Source organism: Myxocyprinus asiaticus, chromosome 41 (genome assembly GCF_019703515.2).
Source record: "Myxocyprinus asiaticus isolate MX2 ecotype Aquarium Trade chromosome 41, UBuf_Myxa_2, whole genome shotgun sequence".
Taxonomy (NCBI): domain Eukaryota; kingdom Metazoa; phylum Chordata; class Actinopteri; order Cypriniformes; family Catostomidae; genus Myxocyprinus; species Myxocyprinus asiaticus.
The window spans coordinates 14,084,629-14,101,527 of NC_059384.1; the positions used below are offsets into that span (position 1 = coordinate 14,084,629).

Below are 16,899 nucleotides of genomic sequence, written 5' to 3' on the forward strand. Positions count from 1 at the left end.
ATTTTGGGTCACATTTGCAACCATTTTAGTTGCAGTCTAGAGCCCTGCAAATGAAAATACATTTGACCAAAGATCTAAAAGTCACAAACTGACCTCTTAGCGGAGAATCAAACACAGAGGAAACTTTCAATTTAAAGTTTTAGAGAATGCAAACTTCAATTACACAGATACAAGGTTTACAGTGTTGTCGGAAACTGTAATTGTTGGTATTTTCACATTTTTAATGTATTATTTATTAGGTATAATTAATTTAAAAAAAGAAGAAAAATAAAAAAGCCCTGGAGCATGACACCACATCCTGTTGTTGGGTACAAAATAACTTTGCATGCTTCAAGTCTTGTGTGAACACATTAAGACTTATTCATGGAGCACACATTTTTAAACCTCACTGACCAAAAAAGATACAAGATACAAAAAGATACAAGATGGCGCTCCCCTGTGTGCAACATCGCGGAGCTTGCTGAGTCAAGCTTTACCTAGTTTGCTATTTATTTTTGTCACTCTTGTCCTTTCATGTGCGTTACGTGAGGGCTCATGTTAAGTATGATCACGCGATTGGAGACTCCAGCGCCTGGTTAGCAGAGGAAGGTTAACCCTCCCGGTAATACTTTTAGCCAATGTCCAGTCTTTGGAAAATAAAATGGACGACCTCTTCAGTCAGATGGCTACACAAAGGTATATTCAGGACTGTTCCGTGCTGTGCTTTTGTGAAACGTGGCTCGGACAGAGGACCCCCGATGAGTCCATAACACGGCAGGCTACACGGTCTTCAGAGCTGACTGCAACGCTGCGGAGTGTGGCAATCCCGCTGGGGAAGAACAGCGTTTCTCGTCAAACAGTCCTGGTGTACCGAAACTAGGGTAATATCCCAGTCCTGTATCAAGAATGTGGAATATATTCCTTTACCCAGAGAACTACAGTGCATTATACTGAGTATTGTGTACATCCCTCACTCTGCCAGCGAGGACAACACACTCAAAGAACTGCACCACATGATCAGTGGACATGAGAATACTTATCCAGATGCCACTCTTGTTGTTTTGTGGGATTTTAATCACTGTAATCTTCTGAAAAATATTCCGAAACTTCACCAGTTTGTTACTTTCCCAATAGGGGAAACAAAACTTTGGACCATTGTTATAACAACATAAGGAATGCATACACTGCAGTCCCTAAACCCCACTTCGGTAAGTCTGACCACCTGGCAATCCTGTTACAGCCCACTTACAGCACAAGGCTGAAATCTAATCCAATCAAAGTTAGAACTTCTAAAATATGGACTGGCAGTGCACTGGCAGACTTGCAGGGTTGCCTAGAGGCTACAGACATGAACATTTTTAAATAGGCCACAAAAAATATTCACGATTACAAAGAGACTGTTAGTAGTTACATTAACTGTTGCACTTCCATCTGTGTCCCGAACTTTGTGTTTTTTCCAATCAAAAGCGCTGGTTCAACATGGATATGTATGAAGATCAGGAAACAGTGCACAGCTTTCAAGTCAGGGGACATTATAGGAGTATAAACGAGCCCGATATGAGCTACACAACTCCATCAGAGCTGCAAAAATGGCATATTCCCAAAAACTTGAGAGCTGCTACCTGGATAACAACACACGTAGTATGTGGCAGGAAATTCAATCCGTCACTAACTACAGGAGAAATGCGAACAGGACAGAGACCCGAGATGCCACCCTACCTGACAACCTCAACAGTTTCTATGCCAGATTTGACAGACTGAACAGAGACATCCCCTCAAAATCCCTCTGAAACCCTGAGGAGACTGCACTGCAGGTGACACACACAGGTTCTTAGGGCTCTGAAGCAAGTAAACCCCCGCAAAGCAGCAGGACCTGATGGAGTGTCACCAAAGGCCTGAAGGCCTGTGCTGAACAGCTGGTAGGCGTGTACACATGTTTTTAACACCTCTCTCACACAGACAACAGTCCCATGGTTCTTTAAGTCCTCCATTACTGACTTTAGGCCGGTGGCACTTCGGTCGCCATGAAGTTTTTAGGAAAGCTGGTTCTCCAATCCATAAACTCCATGGTTCCAGACACGATGGATCCCCTACAGTTTGCCTACCGCCCAAACAGATCAGTGGATGAAGCGGTGGCCCTGGTGCTTCACTCTACACTGGAAGACTTGAACATTAACAGAACATATGCATGCATGCTTTTCCTGGATTATAGCTCTGCCTTTAACACCATACGACCAGTCAGGCTGATTGGGTAGCTGGAAGACCTTGGAGTGTAACTGGATTTTGGATTTCCTTACAGACAGACAACAGGTGGTAAGAATGGGGAATAAGGTCTCTGCCGAGCTCACATTCAGTACAGGAACGCCCCAGGGCTGCTGCCTCAGCCCCAAACTCTACGCCCTGTACACTTATGACTGTGTTTCCACACAGGACAACAATCTCATAATTAAATATGCAGATGATACAATCATCCTTGGCTTCATTAAGGGTGGGTGTCATCACACAGGGAACTGGTGAACAAAATCATTGTCTATGGAGAGGACAATGACTATGACTTAGACAAAACCAAAGAAATAATTATGGACTTCAGGAGGAGAGCCCCCCCTCTGCAGCCTCTCACCATCAAAGAGACTGAGGTGGAGTGGGCTGATGGTCACAAGTTTCTAGGCCTTCATCTGACAGAAAACCTGAGCTGGGCCGAAAACACCATGGCTACAGTCAAGAAATCACAGCAGCGGCTTTACTTTATCAGGCTACTGAAGAATGACGGACTCAGCCGGCAGCCCCTCACCCAGGGCTACAGAGGACTCATTGAGAGCATTCTCATCAGCGGCATTACTGTGGTTTGGCAGCACCACCCAGGCTGAGAGGAAATCCCTTCAACGAGTCATCAAAACTGCAGAGAGAATCACTGGCTCTAACCTCCCCTCCATGGACACACTCTCATTGTGTGTCTACACACAACGCTGCAGGAAAAAGCACAGAGCATCCTCAGTGATCGACATCACCCAGTTCATTCTCTGTTCAGATGGAAGAACTCAGGATACAACCTGAGACACCACAGGCCAGAGAGCATCACCACTCACAAGGCACCCTTCAAGTTTTTTTTCCAGCCACTGTCAGATTGATTGCAAAGGACATTAAAGGAGGTTGGACACCGGACGAGAAGCACCATGCCACGGCTAGGACACGGCACAGGTATCAAACACAGGGCACGTCGATGCGGATCATGTGTCAGACAGTACACACAAAAGTTGCCAAGGTTTTTCCCTTTTTCAACAATGAACAATACTAGAGTACATAATCAATGTCCTTTGATAATGATTTGGGTCGAATTTAATGGAAAATATGCGAGTTGCGCTCCGTGGCGTGGCAGAAATCTGAGGAGATTCCGGAGTCGTAGCTGGGCACTGCCGAGAGATGCTGAGTGGCGGCAGTGGTGTGCGTACCTTCATTGAAAACAACTGTTTCGAATTTCAAACACGCCATGTCGTCCGACAGACGTGTCCGGTGTGCAACCCCCTTAAGGCTGGAGGGAGATATCACCCCCCCACCTCACTCACATCACTTAACACCTCAAAAAGGTCTTTTGTGCAATAATTTTAATTTAATTTGATTATTTATTTATTATTAAACTTAGTGTATATATAGCGGGTTTCTTTTTAATTTATGCTTACAAAGTTGACAGAGATACGCACAAGAATTCAAAATGTACCTGTACTGCCCTGTACCTGTGCAAATGGCAAAATAAATCTAAATCTAATCTAAATCTAAGCTTTCGAGTCACTGGGTCCAGATATACAAACTTAGCGCAAATTTTTGTCGAAGATGTTTGCCATTGATTTGCAACCCTTCCAGTGTGTACACACCTTAATCTATGAGTGCTTTTCAGTTCTTAAATTGTGCATCCTTGTTTCCTCACTTCTCCATCCTCCAGCCCATGACCCAGAAACCAACCAAAGCCTGCCATCATGAAGGATGTATCAATTCTCTAAATGCACTGCAAGGAGGCCAAAATCGAGGACGAAGGAAGCTTCCCGAGGTTGCTTAAGTAAGGAAGCCAAGAAGAAAACTTTGCAGACTTCGATTTGATTCCTCTGTCTTCATTTCCTTCCCTCGTTTCCTAAGAGCTAGGAAACGAGGATAGGAAGCAAGGAAAGAAAACGAGGATGCACAATTTCAGAAATAAAAAGCACACTACGATTCATTTTAATTATAAAACACCATATTCATAACACCAGTAGGGGCAATCTGGAACATAGTAGGGGGTTCATGTTTAATACTCACACTGTAGTATCTCCTAATGTTGCGTTGAATGTCCAACTGCAGTTTGTTGCTTATTAGGATGGCATGGTCCAACGGGCTGCCCCCACAGGGGATGTGGCAACAACTCTTCAGACTGGGCTGCAAGGTGCTTCCCTGTGAATCACACAAATTAACTTTTAAACACAGAATTTCCACAGCACATACAAACTTACTTGAAAAATCATGGCATTTATTCTGTTCACTGGCAATGCCCAATGAAGATTTTAAAGGCTATTAGATCTGATCTATTAAACAATTCAAACATATTAAAATATAATGTTGTTGCCCAAAGGACCAACGCTCTAGGGTGTCCATGTAGGAAAAGAAATACACAGAAGCAAAAATGGCACTGCATTAAGATTTCAGCTGTGTATCCGGGTAACAGCAAGTAACAAATACCATACTGCACGGGTGATTTGCAGGCTTCGCCAGCTTTTCTTTGTCTAAAAGGCCTCAGACCTCCCATTGAGAAACACTGGCTATAATTTTAGTTAAACAGTGAATAAAACTATTGTAGCCTGATATCCCTTCAATCTGACCTCACACTGGCACTGTCAGAGCTGTTTATCATGCTCATTATGCCTCAAATAATGTGTGTTTGTATGGCTAATGCATCAGCACACTCATTCAAGCTCACTGTCTCACACAAACACTTACATCATTCTCAGCTTTACAACGGGGCAGCGGTGAAGAGCTGTGTTCAGTTCGCCCACCGGTAGTCGATGTGAACCATTAGCGTTTTTATGATCTTTACATCTATCATTGAACGGCACTTTGAGGGGGAACTGTGTGTCTATGCAAATACCAGCTCTCAGTGTCTCTAGCATCTCTATCGAGAGCGTCTGTTTGCATTCCTGTTGTCCTCCTCCCTCTCTCCGCAGCCGGCTCTGATAAGAAAACAATCTGCCGTGTTTGTAAGTCAAGGCTGTTCTTTCAAGTCTTTCTTTCATCAACCCTCTCCCTATACCCTGATCTCCATAATAACCCTGTACTCCTAATTATTAGATACCTTATCAGGTGAATACGGGAGTATATGTAAGAGCCAGAGAGCATATGCAAGCGGCCCGTTTAATTTGTCAACATAACGTACGTGTGATAACCATGTGGTTGACGGTTTACAATGTGGATATTTGTAATTAGTGGCTCTAAATACACATCGAAGTTGTAGGATGCGTAAATGCCAACCAGTTTTTCCCGGAATTCCAAGCCTTCACTTGCCTGGGGAGTGCAAGTTCTCTAAATGGTGAGATCAGAGCAGTGGAGGGGGTCAATGTCACTTTTTATGAGTTTTAGACAAGAGAAAGCGGTGCATGATCGTGTGTGTCTGTGGACCCTTAATTAGAGGCAGATTACACACGCTCCTCTGGCCCCTGCTGACCCCAGCCTGGAGAATGACGGACATCCTGTGTACCACGGAGCTCCAGGAATACACCCCAGCAAAAACTCCTTCTCAACACAAACACCCCCCACCCTACTCATCCCCACCCCTTTGCTCATCTCTTCCAAGCCTTGGTGCAGAGGAAGTAAACACCTGTGCTGCTAAAATTTATTGTTACTCGTCATTTCACAATATTTAGCAGGAAGTTGAGGTAGGACATAATTGAACAGTGAGAAATGCACATATTGGGTTGTCCTGGTTGGCATTTTACTGGCTGATTAGATCAGGCCTGTTAATGGAAGTGTATATGTGAGTGAACTCACTTCTCCTTCAAACACATTGTCATAGATGTTTTCTGTGCCACAGGCAGGGCAGGAGAAGGTAAACTTCTCGCAGTCACGGTAGCGCTCCTCATCGGTGAGCTGGGCTGGTGCTCCCAGGAAATTATCCCCTTCGTCCTCACGTTGCTGCTGCTGTTGGGCTCGGAAGTGACTTGGGTCGAGTCCTGTACAAACAGGTAACATAGGCAAAGAAGCTAAAGCTCATGCTGTGAACCCCTTAAAATACTACCTTCAAACATGACAACCTATTTTTTTTAGGCACTGAAACAAAAGGCTTCATATTTTGCATCAAACCGGAAAAGAAACTGGCTACAAATGTTCAAAATCAACAAATAGGTGGATTGCCTGAACGAGTAATCGACTAAACAGTCTAAAGGAAGTCCTGTATAATTAGGCTGGTTCACCAGACCCCAGTCTGACATATTTCTTATGGGACATTTACATATAATCTGTTTTTGAATTAGAAAAAAGCCAGATGGAATGGAAAAGAATGCTGAGGTCTCAAGATCTGTTTTTAAAAGTTGGACTATTTTTAAAAATGGCTAGTCATTTTTGACCGGGAACACAACAGGTTGTGAACACACAACAAAGTGAAATAAAACCAATAAAATGTAAAGAAAATGGTAAAAAAAAAAAAAAAAAAAAATAATAATAATAATTCAGATACCATATGTGAAAAGTCAACGGATTTTATTCCTATTGGATTAAGTACAAAAGAAAAAAAAAATCAGAAAAAAAGTTGTCCAAGTCAAAATGACTGGAACACAACATAAGGGTTAAAGACAAAAAGGTTTTTATTATATAAACCAGGGCTAGTCAACTGGTGGCCCGTGGGCCAAATCCGGCCTGCTGATCATCTTTTTTTGGCCCTCCAACTGATTTTTGATAAAATTGCCTCGCCGTCTGAAATACCAAAGCGCACTCTGCGCAGTTCACAGGTGTGAGCCTCAGCAGTCAGCGGTGAGTTTAACAACACTCAATGGCGCATGCAACAGCATTCAGCCATCATCAGTTATCCAGACCGGAACCCGTGTATAACTTTTCTGGCAATAGTTTAGTTACACTGCTTTGCTAAACATGGATCACACCATTTAGGCGAGCATTCGATCGCATCTTTTTCAATCAAATGTATTTATATAAATTGCTTAGTTGTGTAGAGTGCGGTCAAATCTACAGATGTAAAAAATGATCACTGCAGTTATTACAGAAAAGTTGTCAGCACATATACACATCTCAGGTAACAAAAGATAAATCAATGATGAAAACCGAACATTAAAAGAAAATGCGCTGAAAAGTTTGCTTTTATTCACTATTCTTGAAGTGTTAAATGGGCGTGTCTCATCTGTGCAGGGTCTCATCAAAAAGTGATAATGTGGAACTAAATCTGCAAATATCCAGATTATATTTGGTTCTACATACAGCTGTGAGTCAGCCATTTCAATTACGAACTGCATCCACTCAGTTTGTTGTTCTTTTCCCTATGATTATCTGCAGAACTAATTTTCCCCTCACTGAATAGGATGATACTTTATAGAGAAAATGGAAGAAATGTTAGCTTTTTTTTTTTTTTTTTTTTTCAAAAAGAAAATTAAATTTAAATGTATTCTTAAGTAAACATGACATTTCTATATGGCCATTGTTTTCATGTGGGTTAATATTGTGAGGGCTTTAGCAGATCTAAATGTTCCTCAGTTTTCATAATTTGTAAAAATGCAAAAACAAAAACCTAAAAATGTTCAAATTAATATTTATTTATTATTATTATCATTATAATTATTATTCTATTTTTTCAAATTAAAGTTGATCAATTATTTGTTAGTTAAGAGCCAGTTCTTATGAAGGAATTTATGGACAGACCTTAAAACATGACAACTCAATACAGTATATCCTGTGACTATTTTAATTTAAATAAACAAACAGTATTAAGGGTGTTTAAGTAACATGTTGCAATGCGATGAAAGTGCTAGCTAAGATGAATACGGAAATTTTTGGCCCCCGCCAAGTTTTCATCTGGATAATCTGGACCACGCAAGAAAGTAGCTGAAGACCCCTGATATAAACGGTCTAATACATAGCACAGCACACTGTCAGAACGCTAATTTTAAAAAAGTAAAAACCTCACTAATTGACCAGTAATTTATCACAACCCGTAACTACTAAATACCTATACCCAGACGCAACACAGCTAATATTGATATTTTTGAGTCATCCATTAATGATATTTACTCATAAGTAACATATCTCTTTCTGAAGCTTTGAGAAATTCTCAAGCTAAATGCAGTTCCTGTGTTGGTGATGAAGGCTTGCAGGCCCAGACTTACACACGGTTGTATTTATGGAGAGTGGAAATACAGTGATAGAAAGATGGAGAAGGGTAAAATGAAAAGTTGAAAGAGGGACAGGAATAAAGAGAAGATGGCATGGCTGCAGGAGGCAAGAAGAGAGAGACTAGCAAACGATAAGAATAAACTGGAAACACTATAAGGGGAAAGAGGAGGGGTAGAGAAAGCACAGCGATCTGATTTTTCCCAGGCAGCTGAGATCATCAAATCATTAAGAGACAGCAGCTGAATCTCCATTTAATCCCCCCAGGTGACACCGAACACTACTAGAGCATGGAAAAACAGCCTATGTCCCCCTGGGTAATTTGGCTAAGTGAATAAATGAGCACATAAGTAAGTGTTGACTATGAGACTTCAGGGATTAAACGCTGTCTCTTAGGATCCAAGCTCGCAGACGCCTGAGTGCTGCTGCCATCTACAGGCAAACATGTGACGTCATGCTGGAGACAAACTAAATCTGCGGTCAGGGGAACAGAGTGGTGCAAGACAGTTGTAGGGACACACAATGTTGATTTGTCTACGGAGAGACTATTTAACATCAATACATAAGCAGTTGACCTGGATGTAGCAGAAGCAAATGCGGTGTAAACGTGTTCCGTTAATCGTTAAGTAATTAGGGAAGTCTACACTCAGTTCTGGTAGCATGATGAGTAGATTGAATTAGACCCTGAGTTTTGGACCAGACTGCAGGATACCAAACAACAGCCAAGGGCATGTTGTCATGGAGACAGAGTGGTAGGGTTAATACACTTTTTTTTTTTTTTTTTTTTTTAAAGCAACTGATTTTCCAACAGGGGGATAAATGGAATCTCAGCTGCAATGCAAAGGTAAACTGCAAACTGTCTTTATTCTTGATATTTTTTATGCTCTAAATTCACAAATTTACAAATCATAAGATTAATTACCAGAACACCTTTGATGCATCAATAATTGCCAAACCATCACTTGAAATATCAGTTTTCAAAAGTCAGCACTCTGGAAACATCCTATGAAATTGTTTGATGATTGTAATTTTCTTACCTGTGTTGTCTTTATTCCAACTGAAATAGGACATTTCGGGACGGGACATTTCTAAGGGCTTGTACTTTTTTAAATTGTCAGTTTGAGGTGATATTATGGGAAAGGGGACATTCTCATTTTAGAGAGCATTTTATTAGACCAAATTAATAATAATCTGTAAAAAATGTATACGTCCCTGCGTACAAACCAAGTCATCAATATTTTTGGTCCATTTTCCCAGAATGTCAAGTTTTGATGGTATATCCAAAGAGATGAATACATTAATAACACAGCGAAGCTAATGTCTTCTTGAGTTGTTGCCTTGTTACAGTGGTAAACAGCTGCTACCTGTGCTCATGTTGATGATGCAATTGGACCGCAGTTCAGACACAAATAATATGATGTGAAGAGACCAGTAAGGACAAGGGGAAGGGGGAAGGAAAGGAACTCTGGTTCGGTCCAAGCAATCTGACCAAGTGTGAAAGCACTCTAAGTGGCAAAACTAATCAAAGTTTCTTAGTATATGCTGCTTTTCATGACAAGCTAAAAAAGAAACAGCAAAAATGGTCCTAACTCACATTTTATTTGCAGAAATGTAATGACCCAGACAGGAAGCCTCACCTAGCCATGTGGCAATGAGAACTGCATCAATGCCCTCGATGGGATCACAGATCCTACCCACCACAGGGTGTACCTGCTGGGATAGGTAGTACTGTGTGTCGAGACTGATTCCTGGCTGTTTCTGCAGCTGCTCCAGAGCATACGCCCTCTGACTGGCTGCCAGGTTTGAACCGTCCTTACAGAAGAAAAGGATAGGATTAGTATGGGATTGCTGTGAGACACTGACACATCTGAAATCAGAGGAAGAAATGCATTGGTTGCTTACCTGACAGATGACATAAGACACTGTGTCACCCGCTTTAACCTTCTTTCCACCCTGGGAGTTGATCCAGAGAGCAACATGGACGTGAGGGAGACTCTTCTTGTCAGGATAGTCCTGAGGGTCTTTTGTAAGTGCCTAAAGGGAAAAACAACATATACAATGATGTTGTCTTACGCCCTTAAACACAAACATACATAAAAATAACCCTTTACACAAAAAAGACCTTTACCTTGTGTATCTCAAACATATTGAGTGGGATACTGCCATTGGCCACCTTCTCTCCAACTTCAATCAGATGTTTTTGTATGTTCTCTACGATGGTGTCACGATTCTGGTCCGATAGAATCTGACCAATCACGTAACTACACAGAAGGGTAAATGATCATTTAAATCACAACCCTAAAACAAAAGACTTGTACTGAGAAGCAGTGAATTACACATTCAGCCACAGTTCAAGTGGACAATACTATCTGCATTTTTTTTTAAAGGAACAGTTCACACAAAAATGAAAATTCTGTCATAGTTTGCTTACTCTCATGTTGTTCAAAACCCATATGACGTTCTTCCTTATGTGAAACACAAAAGGAGAAATTTCAATAATTATTTCGGTCTGTTTTTAAAAAGGCAGTTAATAGTGACTCACTTCAGAGCTTAAAAAGGGCCCAAAAGTATCATAAAGGTAGTCCATGAGACTCATGAATCATATTCAAAGTCTTTTGAAGGCATACAACAGGTTTTGGTGAGAAACAACATGAAATTTGTCAGCACAAATCATTTTTCAGTGAAAATCTTAACGTCCGTAGCACATTCATAAGTGCATGAGAGAACCTGTTGGAGTGAACCGACTGTTCTCACAAAAACCTATCATACACCTTCAGAAGACTTGGACTATGATGCACAAGTCGTATGAACATCTATTATGATAGTTTGGGTCCTTTTTACTTTAAAGCGAGTCACTATAAACTGCTTTTTTATTGAAAAGGACCAGGATATTCATCAAAACATCTTTTGTGTTCCACATAGTCACATAAGTATAGAATTAATTGATTGAATTTTCATTGTTGGGTGATCTTTTCCTTTAAGGACAGATGCAAATTATGATCTGAACTCTAGTGCACTGACTTGCCGCACTCCTTGGCCAAGTCACACCAATCCCTGCGCACAATGTCCAGGCCTTTTAGCTCTTGTTTGGTGGTGTATTTGCCATCTCCCTGTGGCTCAACCATTAGCGCTGCATATTTCTTCTTTTTCAGAAGCAAAAGGGACTTAAACACACCGTCGATGTCAATCTCCAGGAGCTTATAGAGTTTATTCACCTCGCTTTTCACCTAGAAACACAAACACATACACATATTTATTTTATTGGTGCTGGATACAGTGAAATTTGGTTCAGCACTGCACTAACAGGATAGCTGGTTTAATTCTCTCTCTTCCTGATTGTCAGCGATGTCCCTATCATTAGTGTCACAGTCATACATGCATTAGCACATCACAAAGAATTTTTCTGCGAGACATGTCCCCACCCCCCATTACTCCCCATCCTTACCTTGTTTCCCAGTTTGAAGACCTCCTCCAGGTTGGTGCTGTTGGTGTTGATCATGATAGAGTCAGTATCCCCGTATATGACCTCCAGATTCATCTGCAGAAAAACTGTAAACTGTCAAGCCCACACATGGCTTACAAATAACAAACACGGCAAGTGCCGCTTAATTATTACTGTAACGTACACTAATCATGACTCACCTTCTGCACCATTTCTTTGGTGTGCATCAAAATCTGCAGGAGACAAAAGACTTGATGTAACGGCAGAACATAAACACTAAACACAGAATAACATCTAAATGGAGAACAATATCAATTTCAAATCGCTCAAACAACTACGTCAAAAAACACTCATAATGGTGAATATACATCTATCAGCAAAAAATACTATGGACAAAACAGCACATACACAAAGTCCAAAACACAAATATGAGTCCTGACACATGCAAAACACAAAGAATTTAATTAGCAAATCTATTCAGTAATTCAACATTTATCAAAGGGGGAGAGAAAAAGCCTCTGTGATTTGCTTCTAAATGGAGGATAATTAGCTAAGAGGTCTATTAGCAGCACTGAAATGGGGCTCCAAACCCACACACCAACCGAGTCACTATAATGCCTAATAGTCTTAATCACCACTGGACTGCAAAGAGAGAGAGAGAGAGAGAGAGAGAGAGAGAGTATGTGTAGAAAGGGAGGGCTGTCCAGCTGCAGAGGGAGACCCATGTAAACCACAGCTGTCAGAGAAAAATAAAGAGACTGACAAAAGGAAACAATGAAGGGCAAACAGAGGGAGGTGGAAGTGTAGTTTAAGGAAAAAGGAGGTAAAATAAAAAATAAAAAGAGGCCAATAAAAGGGGAAAAAAAATGTGAGCCATGGTTTAGCGGTTCTGTACGCCAGTTGTGGTAGTCAAGTGGGAGATATGGGTTCAAATTCAGTTCATACTGACAATGTTGTGCATCATGTACATCATTTTCTGATTAAGGACCATATTCTGTTTAAGCCTGTATTATAAAAAATATGTTTACATGCTTAACAGATATGGATATATTCTGGTTATCAGCATTTTCCTACAACAAGCACACTCATTTCCCACTAATCTCTTCTTAGCCATATCCATTTATTACATTGCATTTTAAATAATTCTGCATATTAATTGAATCAATTTAGTAATTCTCATTCATATAACTGACAGGTCACAAGAGCACAATAAATAGCGAACTGTAGGCCACAAGATAATAACGATGCTTTTACCTCACTGTATATTGATTCATGTTCATTACTTTTATTATTTCTAAAGTATCCATCTCCTCCCCATTGCAAAAATGTGTTTGTTTGATCTCTGGACTTTTCACCAATTACTTTTGTTTGAAAAGATGGACTTTCTTTTGGGATGGATGTAAATATATATTAAGTTACAATAGATATTCTGAATGAAGTATTTACATGACAGAATTACATTTAAAAGAGGCACATGCCGATCATATTGACCTGAATTCTAGAAACCTGAATTTTGGCTTACTGCATCGTTTACATGACACATTCATACTCAGTATTCAGAATATGCCCAAATTCAGATTAATATAGGAAGAATATTCTGGTGCATGTAACGTGGTCACTGTGTTCCATTCGCATCTTTCCATCTAATCATTTCTTTCTCAATAAAATTTCAAAAACCTAGTGGTTACGCACAAGTTGGTTTGTGGGACAGGCAGTGACAGGTAGACAGAGAGAGAGACACACACTGTACATATCTGAAGTGTCAGGATAACAGTAACAGTTTACTCAGGGTGTTCAGCCTTATGCATATACCCATTGCCGCTATGTTGGCATGCAGGGTGACCTCTATGGGAGAAGGACTCAGACAGGTGGGGGGGTCAGCAGGGGAATAAGGGGCGCTAATCTGAGGCCTCAAAGAGATGGGGACACACTGCAGCCTGTCAACAGCAATTGAGTAAGACTCTGGGATTCATGCCCCGAGTGAGCGAGCGCGCGTGCGCACACACACACACACAGATCAGAACCAAGCCCAAGCCCCCAGAAGGACAAGGGTGAAGTTATTTCAGAGCATTGGAAGCTCCACTCCTTGAAACTGGAGCAGGACTTAAGCATGCTTTATGAGGTGTAACATGCTTCATCAAGGGAAGCAGGAGGTCAGATCTGAGTAATAACAGAATAGCTGTCGGCATTAACCAACACGGCCAAGGTCACCCCGAAACACACACACCTAATTACGCAGGATTAAAGACTTCAGATGTGGGTTAATGTGTGTTGTCTCCTTATTCAAAGTAGATTTTCAAATTTTCTGAGAATGTGAGTTGTGCTTGCCTAAGCAAAAGTCTGTTGTTTGAGGTGGTTGCCAGGCCATTGCTATGGGCTTGCTAGGGTGTTCCGAGTGGTTTCTAGCGAGATGCCATAGGGTTGCAAGGGTTTTCTAGGTGGTTGCTAATAGGCCAAAGTCAAAAGAGCCAACCTCCAAGTGTCAATGACATTCTGATCCATGGCTTGAGCCCCTGCTTCGTTGCAAGTCTATGGAATTTATCTAATTGTGAACCAAGTAAAAATAAAAAAAAAACTCAGAAGAGTAATGGCACATCTCTTTTCAACATGGTGCACGATTTCAGGTATCATTCTTGTCTGTAGCACAGGGGTCGGCAACCTATGGCACGAGTGCCACTTTTGGCTAGCAGAGACGTAATCACTGGCATGCAAGAGAGGGGAGTACTTTATTCATATGAAGTCCCACGCACCTGCATGACAATCTCTCTCTTGATGTAGTCCATCCTCATAATGAAGAAGTGTGTTTTGTTCAATTGTGAGCTGAATAGGAAGCTTAACACAATTAAAGTGTGAAAGCGTGCACACCATTGGCGCTTCACGAGCTGCTGATATCTCAGCGCACTGCACGTAAATCAATTCAGGCAGCGCTTCCCTTTCAGCAAGTCTTGCAAGTAAATGTGTCCGCTTTGTGTTGGTTGCACTGAGTGGATGACTACATTTTCTAGTTTTTTTCCTTATCGAAACCTGATGTCAGTAAGAAGATACTCCTATCAAATTATGAGATTGTCAACCCAGCATAAATGCTTCTTAAACCACAATGATGGTGACATTCAACACTATATTATTAAGGGAAAAGGGGCAAACATACAAAAACACACATAATGGGGTTAAAAAGCCTGAGTCTGATTCAAAATCTAAAATAACCTTGAAATAAACAAAAGTTTCAGGATTTTGTCAAGAAACGTTATGACAAAATGAATAAGGAACATTAAGATTCCACACAACTTCTACAGTAGGTCACTAACCAAACAAGCAAATTTTGGACCATAACCATTTTAACTAAAAAATGTCATTTTTATTTTTAATTTTTTACATTTAAGCATAAAGATGCTTTTTGGAACATTCTCAAATCATGCTGAATAACAATCATCAGGTTTTGTCCATGCCAGCTCCAGAGCATGTTGTCATTAAAGCTGAAGGAAGACATACCAAATTATGGAAAATAAAACTCTGCAATTCATGTTAAAGACCTGTTCTCATCAAACCCGTTTTTCCGGTATGAATGTTCGTTCCGAACAAGCTTTTGTACGGTAACAATGGATTCTGATGTCGCTATTCATACAGAGTCCGACAAATCGTCCTCCAACAATCCAAAGGTTTTTTTTTAATGGAGTGATCTGATTTTTTTTTCTTCAGACTGTCATGAAAACTGACTGACCAATGAGATAAGAGATTTTTGTCAGTCGATGCAGCTGCTTAATCCAGCATGTTGGGGGCGCTACTCAACTGGCAAACACCTGCATTAGACGTGCAGCTGATACTACCGCTGAAAATGTCACTTAAAAATAAATAGTTGCAGTTCATGAACCCTTGGTACTGAGAGTGGCGGTGGTTAACCAACAGGACCCAAGTCTGTCTGGAGCTACTGCAAAATCTACGGCTACTGACCATCAAACGCAAGCTACTACGAGCTGGGCGGACAAGATGGAAGCCACATCCCCGGACATGCCTCAGCTGTTTGAAGGGCTACTCACACAGGAGGAGGAAGGGCTGGGTGACGAGGATGCAGAGGGCGATGCTAACTCTGACCTCCTCGATTTAGACATGGAAGAGGAGGAAGACAATTCCCCCTTCACTGCCCAACAGTCTAGACCCCCTAGCACGGCTGACTCGGCCTCTCAGGTGGACAGCGGCCTGCGTGAGGTCTGTAAACGAGCCGTGGCGAAGTTGGGCTTAGCTTGGCCTACAGCCCAGGATGGCAAAGGAGCAGAGAGAGACCTTTATGATAGGAAAAGGTTGCTGCCTACTCAATCCACCACGAGACAACTCCTGCCCGCCGTGACGGCTTGCATGAAGGAGATGTCCAGCCATTGGTCTAGCCCCTTTAAGAGCAAGTTCCCTGCCAAGGGATATTCTAAATTGGAGATTCATGGGATGGGAGAGCTGGAGTTGACCGGACCCCCAGTGGTAGAGTCTTCAGTGGCCTATCATCACACCGAACTGGCGCTCTACTTCTGCTTCCTCTCAGATTTCACTGCCAAGTAAGATGGAACGGCTGACCGCGTCGATCTATCAGAGGATGTATAAATACGCAGCGCAGTCAGTGTGCTCGCTGAACACAGTGACATTACTATCAGCGTACCAGGCAGAGATTTTGGACACTAACACTGGAGTGCTGAACCCGGTACTCTGGGACAAAATTTATGTGGTGAACGATTTCATTCTGCGCTCTTCCCGGGGTGCAGTTCAGGGATATGGCCATGTAATAGGCTTGGTCGTGTCAGGTGAGAGAGCATTATGGCTAAACCGGTCAGGCTTGGGCGACGCTCAGAAAGCGGAAGTCATGGATGCAGCTTATGACCCCACTAAGGGTCTGTTCAGGCTGGCTCTCGAGAAAATGAGGGAAACCAGCACCCTCAGGAAACAGGAGGACGAAGCCTTTAACCTTTGTTTACCATGCAAGCCAGCGCCACGACCACCCCCTCAGCCAGCTCAGCAGGGCTTTGCAGCAGCCGCAGTGGCAGCAAGAGCGAGGCCGGTGAGGACTAGAAATCAAAGACCTGCTCACAGCAGGCAACAAGCCGGTCAACGACCAAGAGCGGATGGCTCAGCACCATGAGGGAAACATT

The 16,899-nt window shown here is 41.8% G+C and overlaps 1 protein-coding gene across 3 annotated transcripts in view; it reads right to left on the reverse strand.

Annotated features, from left to right (window-relative positions):
- The window catches only part of pola1 (polymerase (DNA directed), alpha 1), a 79,043-nt gene that overhangs the window by 33,530 nt on the left and 28,614 nt on the right, over positions 1 to 16,899 (reverse strand). For all 3 annotated transcript variants that reach the window (XM_051682743.1, XM_051682742.1, XM_051682741.1), the window contains exons 27-34: positions 11,971 to 12,003; positions 11,774 to 11,866; positions 11,350 to 11,555; positions 10,457 to 10,589; positions 10,231 to 10,362; positions 9,966 to 10,140; positions 5,986 to 6,167; positions 4,267 to 4,398 (exon numbers count right to left, since the gene is read on the reverse strand). In XM_051682743.1, coding sequence (XP_051538703.1) covers positions 4,267 to 4,398; positions 5,986 to 6,167; positions 9,966 to 10,140; positions 10,231 to 10,362; positions 10,457 to 10,589; positions 11,350 to 11,555; positions 11,774 to 11,866; positions 11,971 to 12,003 — 1,086 coding nt within the window. The remainder of the gene's footprint in view (positions 1 to 4,266; positions 4,399 to 5,985; positions 6,168 to 9,965; positions 10,141 to 10,230; positions 10,363 to 10,456; positions 10,590 to 11,349; positions 11,556 to 11,773; positions 11,867 to 11,970; positions 12,004 to 16,899) is intronic.